This window comes from Cheilinus undulatus, linkage group 10 (assembly GCF_018320785.1).
Source record: "Cheilinus undulatus linkage group 10, ASM1832078v1, whole genome shotgun sequence".
NCBI lineage: Eukaryota > Metazoa > Chordata > Actinopteri > Labriformes > Labridae > Cheilinus > Cheilinus undulatus.
The window spans coordinates 9,382,533-9,401,724 of record NC_054874.1 but is presented as its reverse complement, the minus strand read 5'-3'; the positions used below and the strand labels follow the sequence as shown (position 1 = coordinate 9,401,724).

The following is a 19,192-nucleotide window of genomic DNA, read 5'->3' as shown; positions in this document are numbered from 1 at the left end:
AAATGTATAGGTAATTAGTTTAACCAACATGTAAATCTCGAGCTGGCTGATTTTGATAAACGAATTTAACCGCACACATCCCTATTGAATACAATGTCATTACAGTCCCTGTTAGTGCAGGTGTCTGAATACTTTTGTCCATATACTGTGCTCAGTTGACAGCAAAAAGTAAACTGATTATCAAAGAATAAATCATCAAAACACTTCAAGCCTTTTTTGTTCCGAATCTTGAATGTTCTGTCTGATGTTGAAAGAACAAAGAGGTGATAAGCTGCGATGTGACCATGGCCACAGTTTTTAATTGGCATTCCTGTGGTTTGATACGATCCCCTGCTGGAACTTTGAAACCTTTAGGGGCAGAAAGAATGAAAAACAAACTTAGGGGCTACATCACATCAGTATGGCAGGGCTGAAGAGGTCCCAGATAAAAATAGAGACATTTACATTGCAGCAGTAAACTTAGAGTCTCAATTCTCAGAAAATCTTTTACCATCTCTTGCATGGGGTTGCTTTAAACCTACAGTGATTATTTTTGGCATGATGAGGACAGCACAACGAGATCCAAATGCAATAAAAACTGTGGTTCTAGCTGTTTAATTTTTATGGGGAGATTTTTTGGTAATTTAAATTTTTGTTGAAGAGTTTGACAGTGGATGGAGGTTGATTTAAGAGTGAGAAATAACAGTGGTAAAGTTCTGCAGGTCAGAGTCAAACCCAGGCTGCACACTTAAAGGTCTACAGCCTCTATACATGGTGCACACATGGGGGCATCCTGTTCTAAGATAAGATAAACTTTTATTGGTCTCCCATATGGGGAAATTTAGTCAACAGCTCAACAAGAGGCAGACAGAAATAAGCATTATTCAACAAAGTAAGAAAATAAACATGCAAACAATACTTAAAATACAAAATGACCTAAATTAGCAAATATAATAACAGTAACAATACTATTTACACATGTACACCTCCACTTGTGAAAGGACTAGGTGCTTAATGCTTCATTGTATTCACCAACTGGTCGCTTTTCTGTTTGTCCACAGCACAGTGTTGGACATCTGAAGACCCGTCTACAGAATCCTCTATAGACCCCTGAAAAACTTCAGAGAATGGGCCCCACCCAGTTGTGCTTTATTGATGATATCAATGCAAGAGTGTTTGATCAGTAGCATTGGAGATAGCATCCTGGCTAAAGGAGACTTCACCTTGGAGCTGAAAAGTGTTTAAAAACTATTATTGGGTCTGACGTCCAAATTATTTCTCCCTGCAACTTTACGACACCTTTCCATCACTTTTTCTGTCCAATTTTTCCACATTTTGCCACTGTTAACCAGTTTTTTTGCTAATTTATGACCATTTTTCACATTCTAGCCTTTCTTAACCAATTGTTGCTACCTTTATCCCATTTTTGCCACTCTTCAACCACTTTTTACTTTTTTCCACTAGTTCTTTTACCTTGTAACCAATTGTCGCCTCTTTAAACCCATTTTCACAAAATTTTAAATGCTTTTCACCATTTTCTCAACGATTTTGCACCCTTCTTGCCTTCCATAACCAATTATTGCTGCTTTTATTCCACCTTACCTCCAATTTCCACGTACAGCGACTACGCCACAATCTGCCAGCAAATCGTACTGCAGAGCAAATCGCTCCCACTCTAGTCTATCAGAGCATTTCCACAGCTGGTGCGTTAGTCCAGCAGTGGTGCTTGCCTGGGGCGCCACTTCGCTCCACTTTGTTTGAGATACGCTAAAGGTCTATTTTCAGCGCTGGGCGCTGCCACGCTGGGTCAATACCCGACGACCAGAAAGTGTCAAAAAGGAAGTCACAAGCGTAGAATATCCGGTGCTTTAAAATTACATTACAATGCACGAGGTGAGAGCAAAGGGTCACTGAGAGGTCAGTGGGTCACAGAGCTACAACAGTGCCACTGACGAGGAGAAGTTAACTTTTGAGGACATTTTGCCAAAGAATTTTATATAAAACCACAGATCCTTTAAGCAACACTAACTTCCTTATGTACTCATCCAATTGCAGAAGCAATAACATCATGGACTTATACTGGAAAGGATGATAAATTAATCCCAAAAGGTAAAATAGTCTGCTGTTGACGTACTATTCCTGCATAAACTCGCAGTTCTTCCGTGATCTCCGCCCACTGATCAGGTTGGAGCAAACCTGCATTGTTTCGGTGCGCAGCGCAGTTGTCCTATGTGGAAATTGCGGGTAAGCCTCATCTATCCCATTGTTGCCACTTTTAGCCAAATTTTGCAGCTCTTTATCAACATTTTACTTATTTCCACAATTTTTGCCACTATTAACCCATTTTTACCTCTCTAAACCCATTTTTTCACAGCCTTACCATTTCCCACCAATGTTGCCTTTCTTAACCCATTGTTGCTGCTTCTATCACATTTTTGCCACTTTTAATGAAATTAAGCTATTTTTAAACCAATTTTTAACAAATTTTTGCCTATTTTAAACCTATTTGCCCCTCTCTAGCCTTTCTATCCGTGTTTTGTCTAAATTTGTGTGATTGTGTTTCTTATGTCTCATTTTTTTTGGCCTGGCTGGAGGGCAAATTTCTCTCAGGGGACAATAAAGTTGAAGCTTTCTTAACCCATTTGTCGCTGCTTTTATCCTATTTTTGACTTTTTAAAAACCATTTTAAGCCACTTTTATCTAATTTTGCCAAAATTTAAATCTCCTTTTACCATTTTTTCTGCCAATTTATGCCACTTTTGAGCATTTTTTCCACATTTTTTCCTTTATCTGCAATTTTCTAACTGTTTTTCCACTTAAAGTCATTTCAGTTCCCTCTACATTATTCTCAGGCATCCTGATGTTTGCACATTTTATATCTTAGCTATGAAGTTTGATTACTTTTCAAGCAGTTTAGTCAGTGTGCCTGCCACACTGTTAACATTAGCAAAACAAGAAGAATAAGAAAGGGGGGTTACATTTTGCAAAAGGCTATTATACTACGGCATAAATAACACCAATTTATTTTTGTTCCTTTGATAGTAGTAATTATTATTTATGTTAAAAGTAACATACACTTATCACAGATCAACTTTATAACCGATCATGATTTTCAACACCTCCATGGCCCCCCATTTCACTGGGCCCTAGAAAGCTCTCCCCTTTATCCCCCCTTATGGCCGGCCTTGTACATCTGTACAGTGTTTGTCCTGCTGCAAACAGAAACAATGGTGAAAAAAGCCCAAACAGTGAACAGTAAAATGTTGAATGCTTGTACATTATTTTGTCTACCCCTTCTACATGTTAAACGTGCTCTACTGCTGCAGCACCATCTGCTCTTCAGCCTCACTGGCTTGCCCTTCCCATCCTCCCCTCAGGACCAGAGTAAAAATATCTCCTCAGCCTCACCGAGTTAATCTGACCCCTTTCTTTTAACGCAGATTCACTCACCAGACCACAACCTTTTTAAAAAAACACAAAATCTGACCAAAAGATTTGATCAATGAATCAGAGAAAGTTCACTTTGGATCATCTGTTATCTGACACATGAAAGATGAACAACAATAAAAACAAGCAGCAATAAACTAAAGACTGGGCTGAGAAGAGGCCAGAGAGCAGGTGATTTGTCATCAGAGTCATGTTATCTAACAGACATGACCTTTCTACAGAGGAAACACATTTTTTCTATATCTATGGAAAACATCCCGGCTGAAAAGGTCCAATGAGCTGCTGTCATTTCTTCTTTTTTTTTTTTTAAAAAAAAGACATAAATATTTACACAAGGGGGGATATTAAAAAATAAAAACACAAAGAAGAAAGGGAAACTAGCTGAGGGGCTGGTGTGGAGCAGAGTGCTTTAAATCTCTACTGAAATCTGACTGATAAATCATTGGATTGGGTCAACATAATTATTGAACACAGAGAGCATTCTTTAGCTGAAGTTCCAAGAAGCTACATTTTTAAATGTTGAAATTAACAGAGTATAATCTTTGTAATAAAAGCCTCACAGTATGTCCCATTAACAATGCTGACACAGACTGTTTCACCTCTCAAGCCCGGACCGAAATATGTAAACACACTGGAAGATTTCACACTATTTTAGGTATAGACATTTGGACCCTGCATGTACATATGAGACAATTACATTCTGGCTTTCAAACTACACAGTAATCATTTCTACTGTTAGTATTTTTTAGATAATTGTGCAGGATGTCAATTAAAATTTAAGGATTTGCTTGAGATGGGGAGAATTTCCTGTGAAGTTTTCAGGAATTTTCAAGTAAATTTTAGGGGATATGTTTGAAAGATTCATTCTTCGAGGTTTTGAGTGAAATGTGCTTTTAAGTATTTTATTTCATGGAAATTTGGGACATTTATTTGTTGTTTAAAGGGACCTGATTGGGAATTTAGGTGGTTGCGTCCTTTGAAATGTTCAAGAATTGTCGTGGAATTTCTAGAGAATTTTTCTGGATGTTTTGGGGGAATTTTTTGTTATTTTCATGATACTTTAGCGAGGGTATTGCACATTTGGGGAATTTTATAATATATTTTAGGGGGAATTGGCTTTGAAATTTTATGGGAAAGTTGCCTGAAAATTTTCAGGAATTTATATGGAACAACTGACCAACCGGCCGACATACAGCCAAAGCCTGCTCAAAAACCAATCCTTTGCTGTATTTTCTTCAGAAACAGGACCTTCAGGAGACTTGTGGACATCATTTTAGGTCTAAACTAATTCCTGTGCGAAGACAGATTTATCAGGTCCTAATTATCCCAAGTCAAAGGGAGAAACTAAAAATGCAATCTAAATAAAACCTCGGGTCTCAGGAGGTTAAAGATACACTCGGGGGATCATGCATGTTTATCAAGTGGCAGGATTTGCTGAGTAACACTGAGGCATGTGCAAAAATTTGCATTTTCTCTCAAATCCACATAAAGCTGGATCTAAGAACCAAAAATTCTCCTATGGTGAAATGCTCATACTTACAGCTGAATAAACAAATAGGCTGGTGCTAAAACTTGTCCTCATATGTGGTTTAATAATGAAGGAGCTTAGCATAGTTTGGGTGGTGTCACAGGGGCGGTTTCATCAGGGCCTGGATCTGAGTACACCTGACCCCCAAAGTCTGCTTTATTTGATCACTGAGTTTCTCATACTCAGATACAATGCACCTGTCTTAGGAATGATTCATGTGTTCTCGGGCAAGGTACACAGAAGATGTGACTGTACCTGAGTCGGGGGCTCACCAGAGAGTAGAGTTGTAAGGGCAATATGAAAAGTCTCCTGTCTCTACAGAAACAGTCATATCTGTGCAGCATAGACCCATTTCATCATAAGCTTCATAGATGTGGAACTATAAAGAGGGTCACTGACGATGTCTTAAAGGTGGAAGTTGTAACATTTAGCCTAGGAGCATTAAGTGGAAAAAACTTGGAAAAATTAAATTCAATATTTTAAAGGTAGGCCTTAATCTAAATTAGTATTTAAGCACCTGAATACATACAGCAGATTTGTTTTATTTATGTTAACTTAGAATAAGCCTTTTTTTTCATACACAGGGAAGGTCCCCTTCACGGACCATGGTTACAACAGTCACTGATTTACTGACTTAACTCAGCCCTTATTCCTGGGTTTGAGTTTCCTCCTCCTCTGAATCGGAAATCTCTGAGTTTCCCTCATTTCAGGGTTAACAGACTCAAGATCTTTACTAAACCTGCTTAAACAAATGGAAATGAAATTCAATCTTAAAACACCACAGAATTATTTGGAAAGATAATCTTAAAAACCATCCAATAATCTGGCCTTTGCTGACTGGTCAGAAGGAGAGATTCAGCCAGACAACGGCACAATTATAGTGTGTGGCCTGTTCCATTCTTTAATCCCACCTTAAATAGCAAAAGTCAAAATGTGAAAATGTTTCTTTTTAGTTGATTTCATTTCAGAAATGAAATCAAGAAAATTAATTGTTTTTCATTATTTGATTTGGCTTTAAAACTACATAAATGAAAAATGAGCCATTTTTATTTATTTGTTATTCAATCATCAATCCACTAATTATGAATGAACAAAACACAGATTCAAAAATCTGTGTGTATTTGTTCAGCTGATATCTAATTGTCAATCAAAATACAATAAAATGAAACACTAACTTGTTTTTTGTCATTTACAAACAAAAAAAAACCAAATGTTTGTTTTTCCATTTCTTGCTTTTCATGCTGAGATTAAAAAATGGAGTCTGTGAAGCATGTTTGAGCCTCTCATTGACAAAAAATACACACTGAAGGAAGTTTTGTCTGATGGAATATCATATGTTTTGAATTAAGCCCTGAAACTGTCAGCTGTCTTTGTGGTTGTTTCTTTAGTTCATAGCTGAACCAGAGAACACAGTTTTAGGTTAGCCTGAGCCTGAACAAAAATGGTTTATGGAATTTTCTCTTACCTCTCGTATTTCAAAGTGCTCCATGTTTGATGAAGGATCAAACACCTGCAAACTGATGGCATCGCCCCACAGCTGTACTTTGTCTAGTGCTAATTAAACATCAGCAGGTGTTACGCTGACAGTTGACGTTAGCATTTACCCAAAAATACTGTTGTGACATAGAACAACCTCCCAGCTGCTGGTGTGGCTGTAGCTCTAAATCTTACTGCATGCCTGTTTGTGTCTGGATTAAATAAAAGGGGCTACATAATGTTAATCAGTGTGGTGCTGCTAGATTGTTTATTTTTTACTTTGAGCACAGTCGGGCAAGCTGTTTCCCTGTTTCCAGTCTTTATGTTCGGCTAATTGCCTCACAGCTCCTGCTGTTCCCCTAATACAGACATGAGATTGATTTACACATCTAACTCGCTGCAAAAAAGTGGATTTTTCAAAATGTCAAAGCCTCCTTGAAGAGTGAGATGAAAGACTGAGAGATGTTAGAAAGCTCCTGACAAGCTGGAGGTTAAAGGTGAAAGCTGAACAGAGGTAGAAATGTGTTGCACAGACACATCGCCCGAGCATTTTCAGTAACAGAACTGGCACTGAAAATAACCAGCAGATGGCAATGATGGGCAGCACAGAGGCCCCCAGATGTGCTGGCAGAGCTGCTGCTGGTGTCCCTGAATGTCAAAATTAATTCATGCCTCTTAAAGGATTGGGCTTCCCCCGCCTTGGATCACAAACCTCATTACACTTTTATTCAGCGGAAAGGACTCGACTCCTGATTGGGAACAACACAAAGAGGTGGGACGGGGGAGTTGGATAATGCGCAGTTGTATATAATAAATACTACACGCTTATAACACCTCTTTTTCAAGTAATTCACATATCTTGCATGCACTTAATGCGTCTTGACTCCTGGTTCCTCTGGGTATTGCTTCATTAATGCATGCAAATGGAAAAGCTTACTTCGTTGGTAGAGTATGAATAATGGAAGTGGCCTGGTTATGTTATGCAGCTGGAGGAATTAACCACAATTGAACGAGGGAGGGTGGTTTTAAGCGTAAAAAGGTTCAGGGATCAGTTAGAGAGACCCACAACGACGTACCTTCACATGGATCTTGACGGGTAGAGGGATACCCTCCTTCAGCTCTTTGGTTTTCTCGTTGAAGTCCTTGCAGAACTGTCCAATGGGGATTCCTCTCTAGATGGATAAAAAAAAAAGAAAGAGATAAACATGGAAAAATGATGGAGGAGCGTTTTAAAATGTATGAGAAGTCTCAAACATTCAGCTGAGCCTCATTCATGTCACACTGTGCTGCCAGAATACAGATGCAGGGGTTCCTGTCTGTCAATCAATCAAAAAGCTCAGACTACATTTACACACACGGATGGATCAGGGAGCGGGATGTATGTGCAGTCACATTTTTACACTTCACTCTGGTTATTTTTGAGATTTTCACACTGAGATGCATCTTTGTATGTGTGTTGCTCCTTCTCCGTTGAGTGTTTGTGTGCCTGTCACTCCAGCTATGACTGAATGCATGTTGGTGCCCAGAGCCAGAGAAAGCCAGTGATGAATGAGCCTCCCATTTTCCAGCTCCTGCAAGGCCAACCCGAGCGAAATCAAAATGGATGGGTGACATTAAGTCAACACCCGGCCAACGCTGTTCCTTTTGCACCATTTCTCTCTGGAGCTGTGGCAAAGACTAATAAAGAATCTAATTATTACTGCTGAAATTTATACTGACCTTCAGCCGCCATCCTTCCCAAAGGCAACACACTGATTGAAATGTTCATTTTCAGAAATGAAGGGAGGAAAAAAAAGAGGGTTTTATACACTTTAATGGACTCGCAAGCTTCTATTGCTCCATGACAGAGCAGAGCACAGCCCTCAGATTCTAATAACGGATCTGATGGAGAGTCAGTCATCCCGAGACGTCCTGTGATGACGGCACGTGGAAGACATTTATTTGAACTTAACGGTGCGGAAAGTTCTGTGAACATCATCTCCACTAAAGGCTTCAAAAGCACCTGATGAATACCAATCAGCTGCTGGATCTACACAACTCCATCACTTCATTAGCGTTTATAACTCCAACCATCGCTCACCAGTGTGTCTGAGCCCAACAGCGCCAACATAACAACAACAAACTGATTGAAATTTCAACACTTCACAGGACTCAAGGCAGGTTATTGTTGTAGAGCTGATGAGTGCTATTTGAATTACAATATCCTATTAATGAAATGAAAGGCGGCGATGTCCCCAGAGTCCTCGCCAGGCTCTACCTTCCCTCCTCTCCTGTGCTTATTAATAGTAATCCCATGTCAACCTCGCTTCCTTCTCCCAGCGCCCTCCACTCCCTCCCTCCCGTCTCCCATAAAACAACATAGGGAGGGTAAATAAGAGAGGAGGGAGAACTGAAGGAAAGTCTAATTAAATATGGATTAGTAAAAAAGGCTGTGATGGTGGGTATGAGTCAAAGCAAACCCTCGGGCTCTGCCTCACACATTCAGCTCCCGTTTCTTTCTCTCTGTTAGGCCCATGTCGAGTAATGATCGCTCCCACTGACTCAGATGGCCCTCTTTATGCCACACAAAGCCATGAAAGGGGCTCCCTGACCAGTCAGAGATAATGCCTGATGCTTCTAAAATGTGCTTAAGCACGGACACAGAGACATTATTCAGACTGAGGAGCGCTTGTTTCTAAAGATAGACAGGGGAAACGGCTTCACATGACGTCCCTGGCCAGTCCCTGCTTTAAAAGGCTTGTACAAACCCCGGACTGTTTAAATAATAAAAGTAGTAACCGGGATGACAGCCGCTGGTTTGTCTGCCACATTTTAAAGGTTTGAGTTCAACATAAGGCCACTGCCCTGTTTGTTTGAAGGTGCTATTCTACACCCCTGGCTGATTCATTAGCAGGTTAATGAGCTACTTACGAGAATGGGGTTCCTCTTGTAGTAGCTGCTGAGCAGAGTTGTTTATTTTTCGGCCGAGAGAAGCTTTAAGACCGGGAGTGATCAGAATAGCTGTGTTAACTTCATCAACAACAATATGACTATAAAATGACTGTTTTCCACAAGAACGACAGGATAATGATAAGCTAAAAGTAGATCTTTGATAATCAAAAAAATGGACAAAAAGTCACTGATGTTTTTGGTAAGCAGACTGAACAAGACCTAAATATTTATTATGGACTGCTGACATTCAAAATCCATGACATTTCTCCACTGTGCATATATATATATATATATATATATATATATATATATATATATATATATATATATGTATATATAATATGCCTGTGTTCGTGTGTAAAGCAGTGTGACAGAGAGAGCAAAAGCTGTTAAGTAGATTGAATCTGTTTCTCCTCTGTGTATGCCAGGGGTATTATTTGAAGCAAACTCATGCCAAAGCTGATTGTTGGAAGATCAAACTTCTTTTCCACAGAGAAACCATCAGTGCAGTTCTTAGCTAACCTGACACACCATATCGATCGTTTAAAATATCCTCTGCATGGATATATTTCACACTGATCTGGGAACCTCCCATAGAAAGCGTTTGGTAAGGGCAGGACTTTTCAGAAAACTCTTGGACGGTAATTGGAGGAAGGTTCTGTCCGTCACATTCATGGATGGTCAATCAGAGTGATAAGACAAAATGACGTATTCACTTCTCTGACAGGAAACTGCTGCCATAGACTGTCAATGGCAGAAGTTCTCAATGAATAAAATTGATGCAAAGGCCAGTTAGGAGATGTGCTAAAACATCTTCTCTGCCGAGACAAGCTTTCTGTGTGGTTCTTTGCTCTTGTTTTAAACAGAAATGTGGCCTTGTTCCAAATAAAACAGCCAATTTTCTACAGCTACATCCGAGCTAACAGCTACCACAGCAGCAGCCATGGGATACAATAGCAACCTCCCCCGTAATGAATGTAAACCCATGCCGAAGCAGACTGGCAGAGGAGCAAAAAAATCTTTTCCTTCATGAAATGCTTTAAAATGAAAACTTCAACATTTTGGCAAATTCACCCATTGCCATAACCCCTATAGTCTTACTAATAGGTTCATTACCTTTAGTTGTCAGTGCAAGCTATTTTTAGATTGGCCAGGCCGAGTTAGGAGGGGCATATCAATATATGACAAAAGAAGCAACATTTTTCATCTGAAATGGATTTTGGTATATGACTGGATCAATGAATAGACACATAAATGACCTTAAACAACAAAATCGTGTTGATTTTCATCACTGAGTGTTAACATAGAGTGCAATATGAATAAGGAATATTATGATTGCATTGTTTGAAATTTTCTTTTTGCATGGCATTTCATAATTTGGGTCAGATGACGCTATCTGTAGCACTGCTTCTAGCCCCTTTTCTTCTACCGCCGAGAGTGGTTGACAGTCCACTTCAATCCATTTTGCCAGTGAGTTTGTTAACTTGTCAGTCATAGACTTACTCACTTTGGCTCTGAACCCAGTCATCTTGTTGAGTGTGGATTGGCAACACTGCCTGCTCGAACTAGGAACGTTGTCTGTGCTAGCTGCAGCATGTTTGGCATTGAGGTGGCAGCGGAGGCTAGAAGAGCTCTGGTGATAGGCAAATTCTTTCTTGCACAATTTGCACACAACTGTGCTTTTATCCAGGTGTCCATCCGGTAGTTTTTTAAAACTAAATTTTCCGCCCACCAAACCCAGGAACGACTTCTCATCGGTTTCCATGGTATTTTTTGTGTAATGTCCTGTGCATCAGTATTACAGGTATACCGGGAACTCGTGCAATGTGAAACGTTCCATGCTTTTTGGAGTGCAAAAAAAAATGAGATTAAATGCGCTATTTTTTTAATCGCATTATTTTTTCTGTAATTAATCTTAATTAACGCAATAAAGTCCCAGCCCTAGTTTTAAAGTTAAATGCAAAGCCGGAACTACACTCCAGACATGGCTGCTGCACTGTGTCACTCCACCCAGTGGTTTACTCAAGAAATAGTTTCAAATACTGACTTCATGTGTCGTAATGTTACACAATTAAACTTTATTATTTCATAGCGTGGTGAATGTGCAGGTACTTGTCCATGAGAGCACTTTGGAGTTGTTAGATTGTGTAATTGATGAGTTTGATGAGGGAAAGCCGGAATACCAGCCAGATAAGAATCCATTGCGTTGGCAGGGCAGCTCCTAACTCGGCACAGCCGATCTAAAAATAGCTTGACCGACAACTAAAGGTAACGAACCTATTAGTAAGACTATAGGGGTTATGGCAATGGCCGAATTTGCCAAAATGTTGAAGTATCCCTTTAAATGTTGCTCTCTGCCCTGGTTTTAATAAAGACATGTTGCCCAGTTCTGGCAAAACTCCCGCTGTGGCTATGTCTGGCTAGCAGCCACTGCATACACCCGCTCACACAAAAACTAACCACTGCCCCGTAATTCAAAAACTTATGCCGAAGCAGGTCAGCAGAAGAGCGAAAACATCTTTACTATCATGAAAAGCTTGTAGTGTTGTTCAAATGCTTTATTTCATGCAGAAAAGTGGGCAAGTTCTAGTAAAATTTATGCTATAATAGAGCTACATCCGAGCTAACCACTGCACTAGAGGCAGCCATTGCAAATGGCTTTGAAATCAACTAAAACCTGCCCATAGCTACCGCCTCATCCTTCTCAAATGATGCTGATTGGTCCAAATGGTGTTCCATTGGGCACAAAGGTTGTGGATTGGAGCTTTTCAAGATGGATTTGCCTGATCACAGAGATGGAGTCTTGCGAATCCATCTGCTTTTCTTTTCTTCTTTGAATAATAAAAGGATTTTGAGTCCTGGTAAACTGCTGTAAAAGCGACATCAGAGCTAATCGCTCAACCGACAGCTGCTCTATAAGGGCTTGCAACTAAACCCCACCAGCAACTACTCATGCGAAGGCATGAGAAAAGAGCAAAAATGCATTTTCTGCCAAGAAAGCTTTCTGTTTGTTTTTTTTTTTTTTTGTCTTCTTTGTATAAAGAAATGTGGATCAATTCTAATAAAAACTGCCACTACAGCTACGTCCAAGCTAATCGCTTCACTGGTCACCATCGTTTAACAGCTTGCTGTCAAACTAAACTCTCCCATGGCGATCGCCTCGTTCTCCTAAAATGCTGGTAAGTCCAGTCCGTTCTCAGACCTGGCACAATCGTTTCAGATAAGAACTTTCCAAGATGGATCTGCCACATGAAAAACATAAAGCTTGCCAATCCATCTGCTTAAAAAAAATGACTCCCTTCTTCCCTTCCTCACATTTCCAGTCTTTTTCAGAAATCCTATAAATATAACCTCTAAAAGAGGATATAAGAGTGTGGAACTAAGCAGACTTATCATGCAGCACCTGAAATATCTGTAGAGACTAGTGAGTAAACAACACCTACATAGTGATTTAAAAATAACCTGTTTTCCATCATTATAGCCTCCGCAATCAAATCTGCAGAAAAGTCATTCACAGTCCTTATACTGCTTGAATTGTTGTGTTTTTATGAGTGTATGATAAACATTTAACATGTTTAGAAGCCAGGTATGGGCAGTATAGATGCAGATACCTGCTAACTAGTCCTCAAACATTAAGACCACAAACAGCAGAGGCCATTAGCTTCATTTATACATGTGAATATGTACATACATATGTACGAATTAAAGTATGTATACAGTGGTGTAGAGCAAGGTATACAGGGGTATATCAGTATACTCACTTATGTTTTTCTCTCCATGGAGTATACCCACCTCTAAATGAAGAGTATACCCCAAGAAATGAGTATACATGCACCACTACACCACAGCATGCATACATGTACAGTGCTTAACAAATTTATTAGACCACCTGTCATATTTGTCTCAGAGACCATCTAGCATCATGAAGTGCTTTAATGCAGACTCTCTCATTTTCAATGAGCTCACGACATTTTACTATTTTGAACAGGAATGAGGGATTTCAAACCGAATACACCTTTTTATACCCAAATTTGAGCCGGCTCACTGGGCTTCTCTGAGAAGTCAGAAATTAATCAAGCATAACATTCAACCACTAAAACTCATTTTTCTGTTCAGGAATGCAAGTAAATAACTATAATTTCACATATTAATCAAGAAATAACAATGTGCTTTACTACTTTTTCAGTTTTTTGGAAATCAGTGAATTTGAAAATCCATGGATAACAATAATAATTACATTTTAGCATTAATAATATAATTTTGGTTAAAGAGCTTCGACATATTGGTGTATTAACCATTGCAGAAACATAGAAAATGATTTTGGTAATTACCAATGCTGTTAATTTAGGGCAGCTGTGGTATAAACCTTACTTTGGGTGGTGGTCTAATAAATGTGTTAAGCACTGTACATATATACATTGGGGCATGGAGGATGTTAAGGATTCATCACAGCACCCCATGTGCGCCAACCTGGAGCTAAAGGGGGGTTACAAGCTCAACCCATGTAGACACACGTGTCGCTCAGCAGCTAAGGTCAAGCACAACGGTATTGCTTTTATTCAGGGCTTTTTCACCCCTTGCAATACACCTGGACGGTACCCTAGGTCAGGTTTACTCACCACATCCCTTTCTCTGCCCCAAAGTCATGGACTTTGTTATTTTTCAACAAATCATTTTGCCATTCCCCTGGTAATGTGCAAGGACATCCAGAGCATGACTGGGGTTGTGTCAATCCTCCTTCTCACCCAGTGATGCCCACATCATATGCCTTAACATTAAGCATAGAGGTGTATGTACACATATACGGATGGACAGATGGATGGATAGCACATTTTAATATTTTGTTTCAAACATGCCTTCTTGTAAATGTGTTTCCTTTTTAGCCTTTACCCATGGGATCAACTGCTGGAAAATGGTGGATTGCTCCTTCCAGGTTGGGAGTGAGTCCTTGCCCCAAGTGAAGGAGTTCAAGTGTCTTGGGGTCTTGTTCACGAGTGAGGGTAAAAGGGAGCATGACATTGACAGGTGGACTGGCGTAGCATCAGCAGTACTGCAGGCATTGTGATCTACCTCCCAACCCTCACCTATGGTCATGAACTCTGGGTTACAAATGAAAGTATGAGATCATGGATACAAGCGGCCAAAAGTTTCCTCTGAAGGCTGGCTGGGCTCAGCCTTAGAGATAGGGTAAGGAGTTCAGACATCCTGCTGGAGCTAGGAGTAGAGGCACTGCTCCTTTGCATCAAACAGGGCCAGTTGAGGTTGTTCGGGCATCTTATCCATGTTGCCTCCCTGTGGAGGAGGTATATTCCGGGTATGTCCAGCTGGGGGGAGACCTTGGGGAAGACCCAGAATGCACTGGAGGATTACGTTTCCTCTCTGGTATGGGAACGTCTCAGGATCCCCTCGCAGGAGTTAGAAAGTGTTGTTGGGGAAAAGCACGTCTAGGTGGACTTGCTTGGCCTGTTACCCCCGCAACCCAGCCCCAGATAAGCAGATATCAGACACCTCAACTGCAGCCATCCACTGGGGGGGGGACTGCGGTATTTTGGCTACCAATTTGAGGCTGTCATGTTGTCCATCATTTAGTTCAATGCTTAAGTACTGTGCCTTGACTGGTGAAAAAGACGAAGGAAACAGGTCTTTTGTAAGCATGTATTTTTGAGACTAAAAGCTCGTTCTCCTGGTTGAGTATTCACTAATAAAGACAAGTGGATTTCTGTAAAACTCATGAAATAAAGCCAGTCTTGATTAAATTGTTTCAGTCTCAGTTGTTTTGAGGGTTGCTTCAATAGGATTAAAAGAGGATTCCCAAAATACCACAAGGTTTATTTTCCTCATCACATTTTCTGAATCTAATCATTTTCTGGGAGCTGAATTGGAGGCTGTGGAGGGCCTGATGGGGCCCTCAGGCTGCCAGTTGATGATCAATGGCATACGGTAGACTGTCAATATGATTAAGATTTTACTCTGCGATATTCACAGAAAAAAAGCACCAGAAGGCACCAACAACACAAACAGGTTACAGTATAAAAAAGATCAACTCAAGGCCAGGCATACACTCTGAAAGCAGAAATGTTGTGGTGGAATGTCAGCTCAAGAGGCTCGTTCCTATACACAATCAAAGCTCACAACTTCAGTGCTTACACTGTTGTAAAATCAGGACAAAGCATTGACAGTTTTCTAAACTCCATCAGATGGAAGTTAAAGTGAAATCCATGTGTATTTAATTTGTCTCACACACATCAGAAACACTCAAAAACACACACACTCAATCAACATCACCAACACACACAGGCTACCAAGAAAAATGAATCATGTTAAGGACTCCATGTCATCTGGAGCTCTGCAGCTATTTCTTGCCACGGTGTTGTTCATGTCTTTCATGATGGGAGGGGAAAGACACATTGAACAGACATGCCTGCTGTTGCCATGGCGCTTTACGATGCTGCCTTGCTTTGCCTTGCCATGCTTTTGCATGGGCACATTCAGGAAAAATGTTGGGGAATTGGCTTCTGGCTCTGCACTCAGTGTGCAAGAGTATTCGGTCGTACAAGCAAAATGTTAAAATATGACAATTATTCCTCTGACCGGACGGGAGCAGATGAACAGGCCATTGGTTCTGGCGGCCCTGTGCACTGCATGACAAACGGTCTTCAAAATCACTCAACTCAAAATTCAGGAACAAAATGTCCAGAATTAACACAGTAAATCTCCTACCAGAACAGAGTCGGTGAAGCCAAACAGCTTTATGTACATGTTTATTTCTGCTGTAAAGTTGGAGTTTTTAATTTGATTGCCAAATGGGGATTGGCTTGATTTTAGAGTCAGACTGAAGCGGCCATTCAAGTAATAGCAGTTCTGTGAAAATTGGATACCATTGTCTCTCACATGTAACTAGACTAGGTGGGTCTCCTCTGGGAAGAACAAAGCAGAGAGTCAACCACATTCCAAGACAAAGCATGATGATGAATATACGCTGCGCATCCTTTGGGCTCACCTAGGCAGGGACTCTAACTCTGAGGATAACTTCACCCATGGTGCAAATTTGAATGATTAGATTATAAATGGTTGCATGTTTTATATAACTCATTGACTGTTTGACATCTGGCCTATTGTGTTGGAGTTTTGGGTAGAGCTTGTAAAACATTTACTCATCCAAGTTTTTGTCACAAAGAACAGCTGTTGAAATTTCCTGAAACAAATGATTGCAGCATTCTTAAAAATTATGTATAAAGCTCATATGAAACATCAAAAAAAAAAAAGAGAAAGCCACTATAATTTAAAAGGAACAGAGATCTTCCAAAACTAACATTAAGAACCAAACTGATGGAACAGTGTGTTTCTGTTAAAGGACTCTATAGAACAATCCTGACAGAGAAACCAGAGAGTCAAACATTCTGTTTGAAGAAATGTTAAAGCAAGTATGTTGAGAAAGTACAATGAGACAAAAATCCTTTTTGTCTGGGTGACAAGATCTTGCTTTTGTGATTTGGTGTAGAATGAATTCTAACTTATGAACTGATATCAGGATTTGATCTGCCGTTTTTGCCTGCAGCTTGTTTGTTTTATTTCCTTTTTTTATCATATATGTAATATTATTTGTTGATCTGTTTTGTGAATACAGGGCATGTATTATAAGATTATTCCTCTTTCTGCTTCTTTTCATTAAAAGTTGAAGATTTAACATTTGATATAAACTGTTTTGTTTGTTTTACTGAAAAAAATAAACATATAAATAAATATATGAATAAATTTGTATCACATGAAAAACAACAACATTCCACCAAATGATCAACAAAACCTCAGCAGGGATCACTATACAACAGGAAACATCCAAACACAACTAAACACAACACACACAACTCCAGTTCTTGCTGTGTCCAACAGATGTGATATGGAATCATTCTCTCTCTGTGTGCTCCCATCTAGTCAACAGAGATGGAAAGAAAACAAGAGTATTGGACTCAAGTGAAAGTTTCTACTGTAGAAGAGAAATTATTTATTTCAAATGTGCTCATAAAAGTTAACCTTGAAAAACAGATGGATTTGCCAAACTCTGTGTCTTTCCTCAGACAAATCCATCTCGAAAAGCTCCAATCTGCAACGTTTGTGCCGAACACTGTTCGGACAATTCAGCGTCATTTAAGGAGAGCAAGGCAGGTGCTGAGGGCGGGGTTTAATTATACTGGCCGTTTGCAATGGCTGCTTCCAGTGCTGTGATTAGCTCGGATGTGGTTACAATACAGCGCCAGTTTTATCAGAACAGGACTATATTTCTTTATGAAATAAAGAGTTAAAACAACACTAAAAACTTTTCATGATGGAAAAGGTCTTGTGAGTGGTTGTATACAATGGCTGCTAGTGGAGTTATTAGCTTGGACATAACCACATATCTTCATCAAAACAAGAGGAAAGAGTCTCACTGAAAGCTTTACATGATGGAAAAGACATTTTCGCTCTTCTCCCTGCCTGCTTTTATGGTAGCTATTAGCTCAGATGCAGCTGATAAGATTCCACTATAAGCTTGTCTCAGCAGACAGGATGTTTTTGAACGTCTCCCAACCAGCCTTGGTCTGAGTTTTATTCAGAGGAGCTCCGCCATTCACAACTACAGCAGATGTAGCCTGATGTAGGCTAAGGAGAAGCGCATTGCCTGATTTTGTCTTGTTGCTCTGATTGGCCCATTATGAATGTGATGGACAGAACGTTCCTCCAACACCTTCCAAGAATTTTTAGAAAAGCCCTCCCCTTCCCTATCACTTTCTATAGGAGATATCCAAGATGAATGTGAAAGATATCCGTGCAGTAAAGAATGTTCCTGGTTCGCTTTCCAGTCAGGGCTTTTCTGTTCAGATTTTGCATGTTCCCCCGTGCATGCATGGGTTCTCTCCTCCCACCACCAAAGACATTCTCGTTAGGTTAACTGGTGACTCTAAACTGGCCGTAGGTTGGAATGTGAGCGCGCCTGGTTGTCTGTCTCTATATGTCAGCCCTGTGATGGCTGGTAACCGAGTCCAGGGTGTATCCCACCCTTGCCCAATGACAGCCGGGATAGGCTCCAGTCCCCCGTGACCCCCAATGGGATAAGCAGTATAGAAAATGGATGGGATGGATGAAATTACAGCAATTTGAGTAAATGTAATTAGTTACTTTCCACCCCTGTATATGACCATGACAAAATATCAGTGTTGGTCTAACTGGTCACTTCTGCCCTGTAAAAAGCCTCTTACTTGATTCAGCAGCTAGATATTCCAGACGCCAACCTAAAATTGATTACAGCAGATAAACACTGATAAATGTTATCCGTTCATGCCTCATCATTTTGCAGGTGGCTGATTTTATAAGCAGGGTCGATATCGGCCAATACCAATGCACTGGTGCATCCCCAGTACAGACGTGAGAGGAAAGAGTTAAAATGAAAGGAAAAACAGTCCTGGGTATGAAAGATATGACCCACTTGGGAATAGCAGACAGTTTGCCATTAGCTCCTCACACAATTAAGTATGCACCAGAGACAGGTGATCATATTTTAATTGAGCTGTTTCACAAGGGTCCAGGCAGCTCAGCTTCTGAAGATGACAGTGTGTGGAAGTTTTATTTTGGCCTCAGGCTATTTAATAGTTTAACTGAGGTGATTAGGGTGATTGAAGCATGTTGGTAATTGCAATCACAGACTTTTGATGTGCAAGAGGGCTTGCGTGCTATGAAAGCAAGTTTCAAGGTTGGCTCCTCCGACTTCACAGACATTAATCAGAGAAAGAGAAAACTGGAACAGTAACATGCACGCCCTGGCCAAATTTGCTAACCCTTCTCACTGCATCTGAGCAT

At 40.2% G+C, this 19,192-nt stretch overlaps 1 protein-coding gene across 2 annotated transcripts in view; it reads right to left on the bottom strand.

Moving 5' to 3' along the window:
- The window catches only part of mrpl11 (mitochondrial ribosomal protein L11), an 84,162-nt gene that overhangs the window by 13,194 nt on the left and 51,776 nt on the right, over window positions 1-19,192 (bottom strand). For both annotated transcript variants that reach the window (XM_041797766.1, XM_041797767.1), the window contains one exon: window positions 7,507-7,602. In XM_041797766.1, coding sequence (XP_041653700.1) covers window positions 7,507-7,602 — 96 coding nt within the window. The remainder of the gene's footprint in view (window positions 1-7,506; window positions 7,603-19,192) is intronic.